The 15,444-nt window shown below is 30.8% G+C and overlaps 4 protein-coding genes across 6 annotated transcripts; 2 read left to right on the top strand and 2 right to left on the bottom strand.

Annotated features, from left to right (window-relative positions):
- Positions 1-338: 338 nt before the first annotated feature.
- Positions 339-1,055, top strand: LOC107952997 (protein PSY3). Its single transcript, XM_016888223.2, has 2 exons — positions 339-437; positions 774-1,055. The coding sequence occupies exons 1-2, from the start codon at positions 350-352 to the stop codon at positions 932-934; spliced, it is 249 nt and encodes an 82-aa protein (XP_016743712.2). The 5' UTR covers positions 339-349; the 3' UTR covers positions 935-1,055.
- Positions 1,056-2,145: 1,090 nt separating this feature from the next.
- On the top strand, positions 2,146-4,814 carry LOC121212674 (uncharacterized). The gene is made up of 5 exons (XM_041085916.1): positions 2,146-2,306; positions 2,681-3,105; positions 3,932-4,027; positions 4,264-4,323; positions 4,405-4,814. Exons 2-5 carry the CDS (start codon positions 2,683-2,685, stop codon positions 4,597-4,599), a joined length of 774 nt encoding a protein of 257 aa, XP_040941850.1. The 5' UTR covers positions 2,146-2,306; positions 2,681-2,682; the 3' UTR covers positions 4,600-4,814.
- Positions 4,815-7,073: 2,259 nt separating this feature from the next.
- On the bottom strand, positions 7,074-9,043 carry LOC121212675 (metallothionein-like protein 1). Its single transcript, XM_041085917.1, has 3 exons — positions 8,801-9,043; positions 8,587-8,670; positions 7,074-7,502 (listed from the first exon to the last, which is right to left on the bottom strand). Exons 1-3 carry the CDS (start codon positions 8,851-8,853, stop codon positions 7,412-7,414), a joined length of 228 nt encoding a protein of 75 aa, XP_040941851.1. The 5' UTR covers positions 8,854-9,043; the 3' UTR covers positions 7,074-7,411.
- Positions 9,044-11,062: 2,019 nt separating this feature from the next.
- Positions 11,063-14,743, bottom strand: LOC121212676 (probable GTP-binding protein OBGM, mitochondrial). Of its 3 annotated transcripts, none has more exons than XM_041085920.1 (6): positions 14,244-14,743; positions 13,748-13,916; positions 13,528-13,636; positions 12,560-12,642; positions 12,418-12,480; positions 11,063-12,316 (listed from the first exon to the last, which is right to left on the bottom strand). In XM_041085920.1, the coding sequence occupies exons 2-6, from the start codon at positions 13,874-13,876 to the stop codon at positions 11,222-11,224; spliced, it is 1,479 nt and encodes a 492-aa protein (XP_040941854.1). In that variant the 5' UTR covers positions 13,877-13,916; positions 14,244-14,743; the 3' UTR covers positions 11,063-11,221. The 3 variants fall into 3 exon arrangements, with proteins under 3 accessions (XP_040941854.1, XP_040941853.1, XP_040941855.1); XM_041085919.1 differs by having other exon boundaries at positions 13,748-13,878; positions 14,244-14,627; XM_041085921.1 differs by lacking the exons at positions 13,748-13,916; positions 14,244-14,743 and having other exon boundaries at positions 12,418-12,473; positions 13,528-13,640.
- Between the last annotated feature and the right edge of the window lie 701 nt (positions 14,744-15,444).

Here is a 15,444-nt window from a genome sequence, read left to right on the forward strand (position 1 = left end):
GTCCAATGATTTAAATCATTATATTTCTACAATATTTTATACATTCATATCATATGGCATAGAGTGTATATGAAAAAGAAAAAAAAAAGGATAATGCAGCTTTAGAAAGCGGCAACATCATACTCGTTGACTTTTTTTGATCAAGATGAAGCGAACGGCTCAGATTCAATCAAGTAACAAACAGTTTCATGATAAAAAACGTGAAATGCACGACCTGTAAAAGTCAACTCTCAACTCCCAATCACGATTCGCCACGTAATAATATTTAAACTGGGGAACTTTGTGTCTATAAATAGGGCTTCCCAAAAATTGGCAAAAATACAAAGGACCTAAATGAATTTACAAAATAATGAGTTTTAAAGCTAAGCTTTGCTTCTTTCTTCTATTTACATTGACTATAGTGTCCTCGGCTTGTAAGGCAATTTCAATTTCATCAGGTATGTATTCTTAATTTATTATTTTCTCGATCCGTTATAGTTTGTAATAAAATTCACTTAGAAATTTTCTTGGTTTTATCTTATAAAATTGAAGAGATTATTGTTGATTGTTTGAAAGTAGAGTTGGATTTCATTCAATCACATTCTAGTAAAGCATTCCGAGACTACTATTAGTATTCTATGACCATACAATATAAGACGTGTCTAAAAACAGTCCAGAAGACATACGATAGATTCAACTTCCGATTTGATTTTTATTTTTATTTTACATTAGTAGAGGAGATAATATATAAATAATGAGATCGACATTCTTGCCTGGTTTGTATAATGTTACAGGAGATGAGATATTGATTGCTACGAAAGAAAGGTCTCTAGTGGCGAACATTGAAGATTACAGTGAACCAACCGCGAATCGTGGCCATGATCCTACTTCAAGAGCTAGAAGTGGCGGCGGAAATGGCCGTGGCCGAGGCCATAGCAGAGATCGAAAGGGTTAATGATAATCGTACTTAATTTTGTTTTTAAAAAAAGTGTTATTGGCCGATTATAATCTAAATATTTGGTTAAGTAATTGTGCATATGATGCTAAAGTTTTGTAGTGTAATAACGTTGATATAGTAATTATTGTGATATATGTCAAATAAAAATATTTATATATTTATTTTATAATTTATAATAAATCGACCAATCTTGTTAATTTTGGTTTGAAGATTTAACTTAATTTGATCAATAAAAATTAACAATTCAAATCCGAACATAAAGTGATCTAAAACGTAAAATTATTTGAAAAAGTAATTTGTAATGACCAAACTTGAAAATATTTGAATGACCCAAATTTAAAAAGACCCAAATTAAAAGTGATCCAAAATTTATAACCCGATTTGACATTTTAATATCGACTATGTTATTTATACTTGAAAATGAGTGTTTATACTCAAAATTTTCTTTCAAGATTTCAAATTAAAATTGGTTTAAGAAATCCAGGATGGTCAAGGTGTTCACGGCCTCATTTGTGGTTTGGATTTGAGTTACATTAATCGTGTTTGTTGTTCGGGGTTTGTTAAACTATTTGTGGAATAAAAAAATACACCCTATACATATCTATCTGTTAACTAAACTTTTTCGATGTTTATACAAATAAAATTGTATATTAAAAAGGGTTTTCTAAAATTTCGTATTACTAAAATTTTGATTAAATTGTGTCATTAATATTTATAGTATTTAAAAATTGAGGATTCAGTTCTTATAATTTAATTAATTAATTTTAGTCTTTTTTTTACTTGATTAAATTTAGTTTTTATACTTTTTAAATTTTAAAATTTTAATTTTAACCCAATCTATAATTCGATTCAATTATACTATTATGAGTTAAGTTATAGACTTAGTCTATGTTCTCCAATTAGATCATTTTTAGTCCCTATACTTTTCGAATTTTGAAATTTTAGTATTGATACAAAATGATAATCATTAAATCCATTAACGTCTAGCTTTTTGTTAGTCATGTATGCAAACAACAAATTGATATAACATTACATACGTGATAATATGTTTACCACATCAAATTTTAGAAATAAATAATCTTAACGAATTAACAACAACCATTTGGTCAGGACAAAAATTTTAAAATTAGAAAAATACAAGGACAAAAAATGATCAAATCAAAGTACATAGACTAAATTCATAACTTATGCATCTTACAAGGACTACTAGCATAATTTAACCTAGAAGTTTCTTGAGATTTCCTCCAAAATTTCCCGACTTCCCTTTTTAACTCTCTTTTTCCCACATCCCCGCCGCCAAACAAGCCTCTCCCTCTCCTCCTCCGCCTCCCACCGTTCAAGTTTCCGGCAGACCCTGAAATTAAATAAGGTAATTTATGAAACCCTAATTTTATATTTGAAGATTGATTTCTATTTGATTCATGAAATTTTGAGTTGTCTGCATCACTCTGCTATATTTGATTTTTTCTGTTTTCAATCCTACTGCTTGTTACTCTCTCTGTTTACTTTGTTAAAAAGAAGAAATCTTTTTAAAAGCTATCGATTTAGCTGAATTAGGGGATCATTATCGCCGCTATTTTCCGTAATTTGCGGCCGCTCTGCGCTGCTATCGTGAGGTTTTTACCGGTGGCGAACAGCACCGCTACTGTGAAATACTACCTATTGCTATTTGGAACTCTAAATGTTTTTTTTCATTGCTTTTAGGGTTGTTTTTTAGCTCATTATTATTATTATCATTATCAGAAATGAGAATCACTCGAGCTATGTTGAGTTCACTCAGTGGTGGTTTTACACGTCCAGTTCAGTATCTTGGAACTGTTAGATCTTTCTCCACAGCAAATAAGTTTGATGGAAATATTCCGAATTCCGGTTCGTTTGAATCAACTGAAGAATTCGAAGGAAGAATATTCGGTGGGTCTTCCAGTGATAGTGAAAAAGCTCAAGCTTTTTTCGAAAAGCTTGATAAGAGGTCTCGATATCGATTAGGTCCTTCGATGGCTAATAGAGACGAGTTGGACGATAGTTTCAGTATGGTATCAGATGGAATGGATATGAAATTGAAGAAAGCAGCCACTTACTTTGAGTTTGATCTCAATGAAGTTCACAAAAATGATTATGCTTTTAGACCCGATGTTACCTTTCATTCTGGATCGACATACGAACCCAAGGTTTTTCTTTTGGCAATCTTTGTCTACGTAGCTTCAATTCTTCATTTTTTCTTGAATACTTATATATGGACTTTGAACATGTATGTGTCACATCCTAGTATGAATAACATTGATCTTTGTTTCTTAGCAATATCATGTTTTAAGGATCATTAGAAACTGAACCAGGAATTTGATATTCCGTGTTTTGTTACGATTCCAATTTAGTCGAGCAAAGGATCGATTTATTTGATGCGAAAATGTGTTTTGCCAAGTTATTAGTGAGTGTAACTTTTAGAAGTTTCTGGTTCATTATGCTTACATGAGTAATCCGTAATTCCCGGACTTTTCCACTGATTGTTTCCCTTAATAGCTCGATGTGTTCCACGGTTGATGTTTTAAGCACTTTAGACTGATTTAAGTGTACGAATGGCCTTAAAAGAGTAGTTTCATGAATGAACTTAATATAATTCCGAAGAAACCAAGGTTTAGAAGTATAACCCACATTGCATCTTCCTTTCTAAGTCTCGGTAGAAGTCATCATGGTAGAATACAATAGTCTGACCCTATTTATCAAACAAACTAGCTCAGAAGACTCCACAAACCTGTATTTCTATCATAACATGTCTGGTCCTTATAGAAGATTACCTTCTTTTTGTTTTCGTTGTTTAGCAAATGTTTTTTATAGATATCGATAAGCTTTTGCGTAGAAATGGTTAATCAATGCCAAATCTTAACATTGAGTTTTGATGTTATAATTATAAATGTGCTGCTACTCCGTTGTTTTATTTTTCTGTTATGCTAACAGTAGCACTATCCTATTGTTCAACTTCCATGTGGTATAATGCAGGATCTTGATCTTAGAAGACCGGGAGTACGTAAACCTCCCAAAACTGCCACATTTGAAGTGACTACAGAGGAAGTACTGAGAAAAGCTGATTTCCGGGTGAGCCTATCTGAACCTTGCATCACCTTTGTTTCCCGAGCCTAATTGGTCATATATTCTTGTTTTTGTAAATGCTTTCCAAATCTAGATGGTTCAGATAATAGTGCTATCATGTGATTATTCTCTGATGACAGCATACTTTTCATTATAACTTGTGGGAACCTTGATTATCATTTTGTTAGTTATCGGGTACTGTAATTAACTTACTGTTACTTCTAACGATACATGTTGGACAGAATGTAAAGTTCCTGGCGCAGTTCTTAACCGAGGCTGGAATCATTATAAAGCGGAGCTCGGTAATTTCTAATGATGATTTGATGTATTTATCGTAGCTTATGGATTTTCCTTTATTTACATCGTTTTAGTTCAATGTATAGACCGGTATTAGTGCCAAGGCTCAAAGGAAGGTTGCGAGAGAGATCAAGACTGCTCGAGCGTTTGGTTTAATGCCATTTACAACGATGGGGACAAAGTCATTCGTTTTCGGAAGATCAATGGAAGTTGATAATAAAGATTATGAATATGAGGCTTTCGATGACATGACTCCCGCTATGGACGAAAAAGATGCTTGAGCCGAGATTTGAGCCTTGCATAGTTCCATTTTTATGGTATCCTCCTACCATTTCTGATGTTTTGGATGAAACAGTTAACTGCATTTACTATCATATTAGTTGTTTTGATTATATCAGCAAATGATGTTTTTTTCTGGACTTGTTAAAAGAAAAAAAAAAACCTTGTACGTTCTTAGATTGATCTAGGCTTTTATATAGAATTTATGTTTTTTCGATTTTTCGAATTTTTCTTATATTTCGGTTTTTTGAAATACTCGTGTTTAGTATTCGTGTTTATTTGAGTTCAATTAGTTTAAGTTAATTAAAAACATTTCATTTAAGTCACTAGGTTGTTAAAATAGCAAATGTATGTCCTCCGCTTGCACTACTTGCACTAAACGAAAACTATTGTTCTTTTTTTCTTCTACAATTTAATTTCTTTTTCATGAAATAACTTTGAACGTCACTAATCTTCAAATCAAAATCCAAACAAATTAACCATTAGATCAATTTAGATCTACGGTATATTCTTTTACACATTGATGAGTGTTGATTCATCGTATCGATCTTTAATTGTTGTTTGAAGCCCACTAGCCGAACTTTAAAAAAAATTAACAATTTAGTGACTTAAATAAAAACTTTCAAATAGTCTAGTTATTATTTTGTAATATTTTAAAGTTGAGTGATTAAAACGTAAATATATTAATAGTTTAGCGACATTGGGTATTAGTTTACCCAAAAATTAAAATAATGTTTTGAGAAATTAATTCAATTATTAGTGTGTGTATATATATATATGAGAGAGATTCACTTTCACAGTGTAAAAACTAAAGTAGTTTAACATACTTCAGTAAATATTTATATAAATTGTTAAAATATTAATCATATAAATAGTTACGAAAGTATGTAAAATTAGTGGATCTCTCCCTATATATATTGAATTATTGATTTTTGCTAGTTCTTTATAAATAAACTGTTTAAATTTTTTCGAGTTCATTTTTTAAAATTTTTAATTGAATTGAGTTTAAACAGATTCAAGCTCGAATTTTGTGAGTTGAGTTGTCAAACTTAATCTATTTTACATATATATATATATGGGAGAGATCCACTTACATAGTGTAAAAACCAAAATAATTTTACATACTTCGGTAAATATTTATATAAATTGTTAAAATATTAATCATATAAATAATTATAAAAATATGTAAAATTACTTTAATTTTTACACTATGTAAGTGGATCCCTCCCATATATATATATATATATACATATATATATTTTTAATCGCTTTTTGTTAATTTGTTGCATATAAATTATTAAATTATTAATTTTTGCTAATTCTTTATAAATAAACTGTTTAAATTTTTTCAAGTTTGTTTTTTAAAATTTTTAATTAAATCAAGCTCGAATTTTTTGAGTTGAGTTGTCAAACTTAAAACTATTTTACATTTTTATTTAAATTTAATCAAATCAAGCTCGAATTCAAGTGTATGAATCGAATCGAAAATTAAATTCTTTAATATGTGTTTTAAATATTATTTAAATTTACATTTTTTTTAGTTTCGATGGTATATTTTCTTTTTGTAATACTTCTTATTTTATACATAAATAAATTTATATAATATCTCGATCTTAATATTTTCTTTTCGATGGATAAATATTAAATTTATATATAAATTTTAATTTAATGTATAATTTTTTGATTTGGTACAATAATAGATGTAAAACTTAAATTCTGGTTCATAAATTTGAAACATTGATTCTGATTTAATTATACACATTTTAAAAAATGAATAGATATATTTATTTTCATATTAAATTAAAATAATTATTTGTGCACGCAATATATATATCATAAAATGATGCTAATTCAATAATCTTGTTAATGATTTGTCGAATTTAAGTCAAATTAAATTTTCATATATTACATTATACATTAAATCAAAGTTTATATATAAAATATATTATGCCTTACTTTTTTAAACCAAATTTAAAAAATTTTTTATCTAAAGATATAATCCAACACTTAAATAGGTACATACTAAATAAAAGAAATCAAACCATGAATTAAAAAAAAATAACTAATAAGTGATTGGTTGTAATGGTAAAGCACATTGTACTCCTAATGAGAGTTTGAAAATTGAGTTACATTTATTTTCCAGTTCCATTCAAGAGTTCTTATGTGTTTCCATGACCTTTAAAACCCCGAAATTTTGACAATTTTTTTTCTTAAGAACACATACAAGATTCATCACTACAAATAGGATAATGGTAACCGTTACCACGATTAATTACTTTATTTATGAATTTTATAGTAATAGAAATACATGTCCTATCGAAATAGAATTTATAATTTGCTATCCTCTTGCCTAGCGGGCAAGGATTTATCTCCGTAAAAAAGATGATTCATTCGAATCCGCAAAAATAACATTATTAAGAGGGATAGACACGAATTCTAAATATAGACCAGTACATGCATAATAAAAAAATAAAAGTAATAAAAGATGCCATATATTTTCAGACAATGATTTGATACAAACCAAGAGCAGCAACCGATATATATTTTTATAAGATTTTAACAACAACAGATAAAACCATAAACCAAGTCACCATGAATGAGCAGCAAAAATCCTTTGGAGAAAAGGACAATTTGCTCCCAACCAAATGGCTTATACATTATTTTCACCACAAACAAAGCTTCTATTACACAAGACACAGACAGAGACATAATTATAGACCTTGCAGGCATCCATCCTTGACAATATATCATTACAGAGGCCTGTTATTTTTGCTGCTTTCTTTTTTTCATAATCTATGGCTTTCATCAAGCTTTTCAACAGTTGCATGGATCACAAGAGCAGTTTGATCCACACTTGCATCCATGTCCTGATTCAGTAGTGCTCATCTCTGGTCCCTCAAAGGTCCTGCAATAATAAAAGTTATTATTAAAAACATCAATATATATACATATATATTTTTGCAATAAAATTTCAGTTACTATTATCTGGATTCTGAGATGATCTCAAATTTCAAAAGGTTCTTTTTTTAAAATATTAAAATTGTGTCAATCAGATAGTTTTGTTAACCTAATCATTTGGTTTGGATGTTAAAATGCAAGTTTAAATCTAACGTAAAATATATTTAAAACACGTGTCTACTTTTTTTAACTGTTAAAAGATAATCTCTACTATCTTTTTTTTAGTAAGTTAATCACGTGGTTATGATTTGATAATGTGTTTTTACATATGTTCTACATTATATCCAAATATATGTTTAAAACTTAAATTAATGCCTAAGTCGATAGAACTAACTTGATAATGAATTTATAGTTAAGGAATATATTTCGGCTCCTTTAAAAGAAGTTAAAGTGTCATCTAGTGGAATATAAGTGGATCCCTCAACACGTCTTGTATTGTTTCCAATAGTGATTTTGTCTTTTGATTTTATTAAGAGCTTGAATTAGGAGTGTAAATGAGACACCGGTGAACGTGAGTTATTTGACTTTGACTAAAAAGAAACTCAATTTGATTAAGTAATTATCATACCAAGCTCGAGTTATCAATTAAACTAGTAAATGAAATTACTTACGAACGAGTCTAATCGAGCTCAAGTTTGAGCTTTAATATAAAAATTGGTAAACGAATTTAATTGAGTTCGAATAACTCAATTATGTCTTGAATCGAGCTCGAACTTAAGAATTAATCTTCGAGTCGAGCTCAAGTCGAATAACAAACATCAAATTTTGACTGGAGCACAAGTTTACCGCTATTTAAGCTCGACTTGGCTCAATTACACTATTAGGTTGAGTGCTCAAATAGTCGAAAACGAAACCATGCCAATCTAACGAGTTTGCGTTTGCGCTGAGCAAAGCTCCATCCTCTGACCCATAACTTATAGGCCGAGAGAGCATGGTACCAAGGACCAATTTAAAATCCAAACAATTGTTTGGGACCGCTTGGTGCAATTAACTCATAAAAATTTGAATTTAAATTTTAGTTCGAAACTAACATCTTCACTGGCGCAACTCCGGAGATGATGGTCTGAGTGCTGGTTGTCTTCTCCGAATATCCAAGGTTAAGGTTCCTGCTGCATCTGCAACAATCCAAACCCGAAATTCAACATCGAAAAACAAATAAATTCAGAATTAATCCGATCCGTTTCGTTCAAGATCGATTCATTTAACGATTTAACCAAAGAAACCAATAATTACAAAGTAACTTACGAGCAGTTGTCACCGCAGCTGCAGTTAGATCCGCAATTGCAACCTGAAGACATTTTTTTTTTCGAGAAAGTGAGGGAAAGAATTCAATAGACAAACACGAAAGCTCAAAAAGTCTATGGATGAGTTTTGAGACGGAAAATGGATCGGTACTTATAGTGGATTTCAAGTAAGGGAGGGTGAATATCAACCGTACAAGTGGCATAATCTCGGCTGATTTGCGTCTTTGGAATTGTAAAGCTGCATCAGCTCTTTCCCTTGTTAGAAATTATTATAATTTTATCATTCAAAAAAAAGATTTTTTTTATTTAATCAAAAGAATAAATAAATTAATTAAATTATCCTTTTTGAGAAAGTCAAATTTTAAAAAAATATTATATATTTTAAATACTTTTCATACATATTACATAAATATAAATATATCTAAATTACATGTAAAATATTTATATAAAATATTAAATTTAAAATTATTAATTACGGCGAACTTACATTAATATAAATTGAAACCAATCGAAACGCATCATTGTGATAAGTAATGATCGAAATTCACACCAGTTCGAAAATTAAAATTGAGCAATTTTTTTACTTTCTAAATTTCATGATTTAAATATAATTATTAATATCAAAATTTTTATTAAATTTATTTATATAATATTTTAAAAATAAAAAAAATACTTTATCCTTTATGCCCATCAAAAACCAAGATTTGTGGTCTTAGTCGACTGTTTTTTTAAATAATTTTGGGTCAGAATCAATTGAGAAAGTGAGCCAATAGGTGAATAAATGTCATTTTCACACGTAAATTAATTTTTGCCATTAAAATTTTAAATTTAATCCAACAACTATGGTAACATCGAAACGAAATGATGGATTAGAATAATGATGAAAATATGAGGGGAAAAAAACAAAGTAAATTGATTAAATAAATAGATAAATAAAGTTGAGAGGAGATAGTGATAAAAAGGCATGAATCATGCAACCTTGGAAACATTCTCCCTTTATTTTATTTGTAATTTGTAATTATAATATAATAGACACTATATTTTTGGGTTAAACTATGCAACCAACAACAATGAAAACGATTAAAATTGAATATAAATATTTACATAGAAAAATTTATTCGAAGAAGATAAAAGATTATAGATAAAAGAAATTTCACTAAAACGATAAAAAAATTGAAAGAAGAGTACAAGATGAAAAACCAAACAAACCTGAAATCAAAATAATACAAAATTCTCCGAAAATTCCCACAAAACTATTGCTGAAAGTCCTATTTATAGGCTACAATTCGCGACTAATCTAATTATAATATCCTAGAGTTATTAGAGATCGACTTGAAAAGGATTGCAGAGTTTAACTAGGAGAAGAAATCCGGTTTAGTGGAGAACACATCACCACGTCATGACGTCATTCTTTATGTCGTCGGGACGTCGACTCTTCCTCATCCTGACATCGGCTCTGTTTCATCCGAAATGCGAAACACACTCCATAAATATATACACATATATTTTAATATATTAAAAATATAATCTTGTGATGTGAAATCAAATTTTAATAAATTAATATAAAAATTATACATAACTTTTGTATTGAAGTTTTGCACTAAGAAATGTATATATATATTTACAAAATATTTAAATTGTCATTATTAGTCGATTAAATTTTAGCTCAATTGGCATGAAAATTATTACTAATACAGAAGGACATGAGTTCGAATACATTGAAATATATTATTCTCCTATTTATAGGCGAATAGTTCCAAATATTATATCTAAGAGAGCGGATATTATCAAAACAAAACATATATTGAAATTGTTCAAAACATTATTATTATCATTAAGTTTTAATACCTAAATTACCCCCAACTAATTTTTTATAATGCTTAAACTACCCTTATTTACTTCTTATGGGTCTACAAAGAGTTGGTTTTATTATATGTCGATTATTTTCATATAATATCTTTGGATGAATCTAAGAATTTGTTTGTTTTCTTCAAAATTATTTCTTTTATAGAAAAAGCAATCATCGAAGATTAAACTATAATCATTTTATGAGTAGCAACTTTGTTAATGATGTTAACCCATAGCTCTCTGCCTTTTTTATATAATTGTTAATGGTGTTTGGGTAGTTATATTTTTATAATAATTACTTCCGGTTTGCTCTAATAATCATAAATTATAAAGATAAATTAATACAATGATAATATTGCATTTTTATTATTTCTTAAGATATCTACCGGAGCGAGGCAGTAACTAATCATCCGCATTCTGTAAGCCTATTAAGGAGATAAAACAATAAATTCGTGATATCAACACAATATGCCCTAACAATAATATTTTTTCATCAACGCATATATTTTTAAAAATAAAATTTAAAAAATCGACTAAAATAATTTCTAAAATATCATCCAAAGCAGAATTCTAATCAACACCTAATGTTTTCTATATTGAGTGAGCTTGAATTTTCATCACCATTGACAAGCAATTTAAGACCAGCTTTTACCTCTGATATTCCTTCCTCTAGAACTGCACATACACGATATATAGGAACGCCTTCGACCCTTTTCTCGAGCTCTCGAAAGACGTCTTCAGCCCCGGTCTCATCGATTTTATTCGCCACAACCAATGCTGGTCTATTCGAGAGACCTCCCTGATGGTGCTCGAGCTCCAAGACTAAATCTCTCAGTTGTTCCCATGGTGGAATTCCTTTCCTACCATCTAATGCGGCGGCCAAGTCTACAACGTATGCCAAAACCTTAGTACGTTCTATGTGGCGGAGGAAAGCATGTCCGAGTCCACGATTCTGGTGAGCACCCTTTATTAATCCTGGAATATCAGCCACCGTAATTGACAAGTCGTCAAAGTTCAAATTCCCTAAATTAGGCCTTAGAGTCGTGAACGCATAGTGGCCTATTGCAGGCTTAGCTCGAGATATTGCCCCTAAAAGTGTACTTTTACCAGCATTGGGCATCCCCACAAGGCCTACATCAGGAATGCTCTTAAGTTCTAGGACAAGAACAGCTTCAGAACCTGGCAAACCAGTACGAAGGGAGGATCGATCATCATTTGATGCTTCATCCTCGATTGAATTATCCCTAGGGACTTCACCCTTTGTCATCTTAGGCTTCATCGTAACATTTGGATAACATACATTACCTAAACCACCTTCCCCTCCATTTGCAACAATCATCCGCTGACCTTCTTCCGTTAATTCTGCCACATTATAACTGATTTCTTCCGTAGGTTCTGATTGAGGCCCGGTTGCTTGGTTCATGCCACTTGATTGGTCCACAGTTATTTCAGTACAAAACGATAAGTGACCAGCAACATGTGTCGATTTTACTTTCTCAGCCATACTTGTGTTCTTTGAGGAAGGTAGCTGGTCAACTTCAGACTGGTCCGTAGAGAGTGAACCAGGGAGTTCCCAAGGATCCAAATCGGCTGAAGAACAATGTTCAAGCATGGACGGTATTTCACCCTTTTTCAGGTGAATTACAGTACCAATAGGCACTTGGAGAATCTATCACACAATGAGTATCTCAAAATCCCATTTGATTCAATCAAACACAAGAGTGAATAACACGAAGTTCAAAGTAAAGAAAGGAGCTCCAAAGTATTAACCTTGTCTTCTCCTCGAGTTCCTATCTTGTTCTTCGAGGTTCCATGTCCACCTCTCCCTGCATTCTACAGAGAATCATAAGGTATCACACCGATCACGGTTGGGGAAATGTGCTGAACAAAGAAAAGAGAGAAGATAACATACGACATGATTTTGCAGGCCACTGAAGTCCCAAACTGCAGTGGAACATTCTAGGATCACATCACCACCTCTTCCACCATTCCCACCTACGTTTAAGCCCATCAAACATCAGAAGCAGGGTAGTAACAAAATATTACCCTTTTTCCCTCCATAGATTTACCAAGTTCAAACACCCTTTATTGCCAACATAATATGAACTAAGAATCACCACAAAATTCCATGTATGTATGCATGACTAGTCATGTATAGTATGAACTTGCGTTTGTCCGACTTGTTATTTCAATTGAAGCACCCATGTCGGGTATAAGGGCATAGGAACATGATCTTTCAAAGACCACCAAATACATGAATTTTTTTAAAGAAAAATGGAACATACCCGTGTCCTAAATAGACTTACATCTGCCACTTATGCTCGGGTCCGATTAACAAAAAAGTACTAACATGCAACTATATGAAAGAATGGTTGCAATTAGAAGCTCCGACTCATCATTTCAATTGAAGTACTCATGTCAGATACAACACATATTCATGCAAAGGAACAAGAGTATAGGAATATGATCTTTCAAAGACCTCCAAATACATTATTTTTTTTTAAAGGAAAAATGGAACAAACCCGTGTTCTAAATAGGCTTATATTTGGCATTCAGACTCGAGTCCGATTAACAGAAAAAGTACTAGCATGTAACTAACTATATGAAAGAACGGTCGCAATTACTAGCTCCGACTCGTCGTTCCAAGTGAAGTATTCGTGTCTGATACGACACATATTCATGCAAGGGTATAAGGGTATAGGACATGATCTTTCAAAGACCTCCAAATACATTTTTTTTAATAGTAAAATGGAACAAAACCCGTGTTCTAAATAGGCTTATATCTAACATTCACACTCGAGCCTGATTAACAAAAAAGTACTAGCATGTAACTATATGAAAGAATGGTTACAGAGAAGGAAACATTGAGAGAAAACTGACCATCAGGTTTACCACGACGATCATGACGACTACGGCGAAAACTGGTGGAGCCATTACCACCATCACCTCCTTTGGCATAGAGATTAAACCTATCTCTCATTCTAGTCTCCTACGAAAAAAAAAAAAAAGGGCCCATACAACCCCAAATATCAAACACAAGTCATCATTATATAGTTCAAATCCATGAAAGTGAACAAATGAGACAAGATATACGAAAAACCTGTAAAGGGCTCTTCTTGTTAGGAACGTCCGAGTAAGAAAGAAAAGAGAAAACGTAGCATGGTGATTTCGAACATCTTCTTCTAATGGTTTGCAATTGCAACAGAGGCTTAGCTCGTGCAATCCACATTTCTGATCTCGATGAGTATCTCACAAATTCATTATTTCAACTAAGAATAACAATACAAATACGAAATAGAAACCGTTATTAAGAGGTATATGTAGTTTCTTTTTCTTTTTTCTTTTTTCATTCAAGCATTTTATCAAACAGTTCATTTTCGTAGTTCGACGTTTCGGGTCTCGATGACTTTCATACATTCATTACTTCAACTAACAATAACAATACGTACGCAAAATATTAAGCGTTAGTACGAGAAATATGTACTCATTTTCCCTTTTTCTTTTCATTCAAGCATTTTATCAAACAGTTGATGTTCGCAGTTTTGTCAAACAAATAAATAAATTATCTTAGTCGGCTTAAGGCTTAAACCATTTACCTTCAGTTTGGGAAGAAGAACTTTCCTGCCGTTCAATTCTCAGGCTGCCCAAAACCGTGGCTGGCGTGTAATGAAATGAAAAGATTTGCGATTACTGGCCCATTCGGTAAAAAGAATGCGCTGATCTTTGCCCCGTGTATTGCTAGGCTTCTTATCCTACATTCTTACTTTAACAAGGAATTAAAGGGTGGGCTTAACCGATAATTAGACCCAAAAAAAGAAAACACATATTTGTGCATAGGTTCTTACATTATATATTGGGTTAATTTCATCATAAGTCCAAAAGTAATGATCCAAATTCTAAATTAATCTAAAACTTCAAAACATTCAAACATTTAAATTCAATCAAATCTTTCAATTAGCCTAATTCTCAACTTGGGCATTAAATTCTAGCTTAGATATAACAAGAAACATATTTATGTATATATCTAATGCACGGACAACTTTATATTTAGCAAGTCAATAGAATTATTTATTTTTTAAATACGTAAAATTCAAATAGCCTATACAATAGGTGCAGACATGTTTAAAATTTGAATTTTTTTTAAAATATGCACAATGTTATATTTGTTCAAGCATTTAATTCCTTAGATGATGACTTGACTAATAAAGATACCTAATTGATATAATAACGATATTTTGTAGTTAGGACCAACTTCAAATCAGTGCTAAATTCTAGAGACATCTAGTGTAACTAATGTGACGAATTGTTGACAGCCGGCATTATTATCGCACGTAATCAATGATCATCAAATTGTCATTTGAAGCTCGCTAGTCAAACTTAGAAAAAAGATTCAATAACTCAGTAACTTAAATAAAAAAAATTGAATAGTTAAGTGACTTAAACGAAAGTTTCTAATTAGTTTAGTGACCTTTTATAACTTTTTGAAATTGAGTGGTCAAAACATAAAGTTACTAATAATTTTGTAACATTTATATAGTTTACCCAAAAATTTAAGAAAAAATATATATTTACAAAAACCAATGATGTCCAATGTTCAAAAATTACCATGAGTGATTTTTTGCCTGATAAATCATTTGGTAAAATTAAAATATTTTTTAATTATTTAATAAGAGCTATTTATTTTATGTTTAAGATTTCAATTTTTGTTTAGAATAAATTCAAATGTTTAAAAATTAAGGATAAAATATAGAATATAATTTTTAATAATTTAAAATTTATATTTATAAAAAAATCTAA

The sequence above is a fragment of the Gossypium hirsutum genome, chromosome A13 (assembly GCF_007990345.1).
Source record: "Gossypium hirsutum isolate 1008001.06 chromosome A13, Gossypium_hirsutum_v2.1, whole genome shotgun sequence".
Classification (NCBI taxonomy): domain Eukaryota; kingdom Viridiplantae; phylum Streptophyta; class Magnoliopsida; order Malvales; family Malvaceae; genus Gossypium; species Gossypium hirsutum.

Bases quoted from the DNA above. Each gene is read 5' to 3' on its own strand.
- LOC107952997 (XM_016888223.2), top strand. From the start codon at position 350: ATGAGTTTTAAAGCTAAGCTTTGCTTCTTTCTTCTATTTACATTGACT. The intron at 438-773 runs GTATGTATTCTT...ATAATGTTACAG, and splicing joins GGCAATTTCAATTTCATCAG to GAGATGAGATATTGATTGCT.
- LOC121212674 (XM_041085916.1), top strand. From the start codon at position 2,683: ATGAGAATCACTCGAGCTATGTTGAGTTCACTCAGTGGTGGTTTTACA. The intron at 4,028-4,263 runs GTGAGCCTATCT...CATGTTGGACAG, and splicing joins TGAGAAAAGCTGATTTCCGG to AATGTAAAGTTCCTGGCGCA. The intron at 4,324-4,404 runs GTAATTTCTAAT...TTCAATGTATAG, and splicing joins TCATTATAAAGCGGAGCTCG to ACCGGTATTAGTGCCAAGGC.
- LOC121212675 (XM_041085917.1), bottom strand. From the start codon at position 8,853: ATGTCTTCAGGTTGCAATTGCGGATCTAACTGCAGCTGCGGTGACAAC. The intron at 8,671-8,800 runs GTAAGTTACTTT...GGATTGTTGCAG, and splicing joins AGCTGCGGTGACAACTGCTC to ATGCAGCAGGAACCTTAACC. The intron at 7,503-8,586 runs GTTAGTTTCGAA...TTATTATTGCAG, and splicing joins GGAGTTGCGCCAGTGAAGAT to GACCTTTGAGGGACCAGAGA.
- LOC121212676 (XM_041085920.1), bottom strand. From the start codon at position 13,876: ATGTGGATTGCACGAGCTAAGCCTCTGTTGCAATTGCAAACCATTAGA. The intron at 12,643-13,527 runs GTCAGTTTTCTC...GCTTAAACGTAG, and splicing joins TCGTCGTGGTAAACCTGATG to GTGGGAATGGTGGAAGAGGT. The intron at 12,317-12,417 runs GTTAATACTTTG...ATTGTGTGATAG, and splicing joins GAACTCGAGGAGAAGACAAG to ATTCTCCAAGTGCCTATTGG.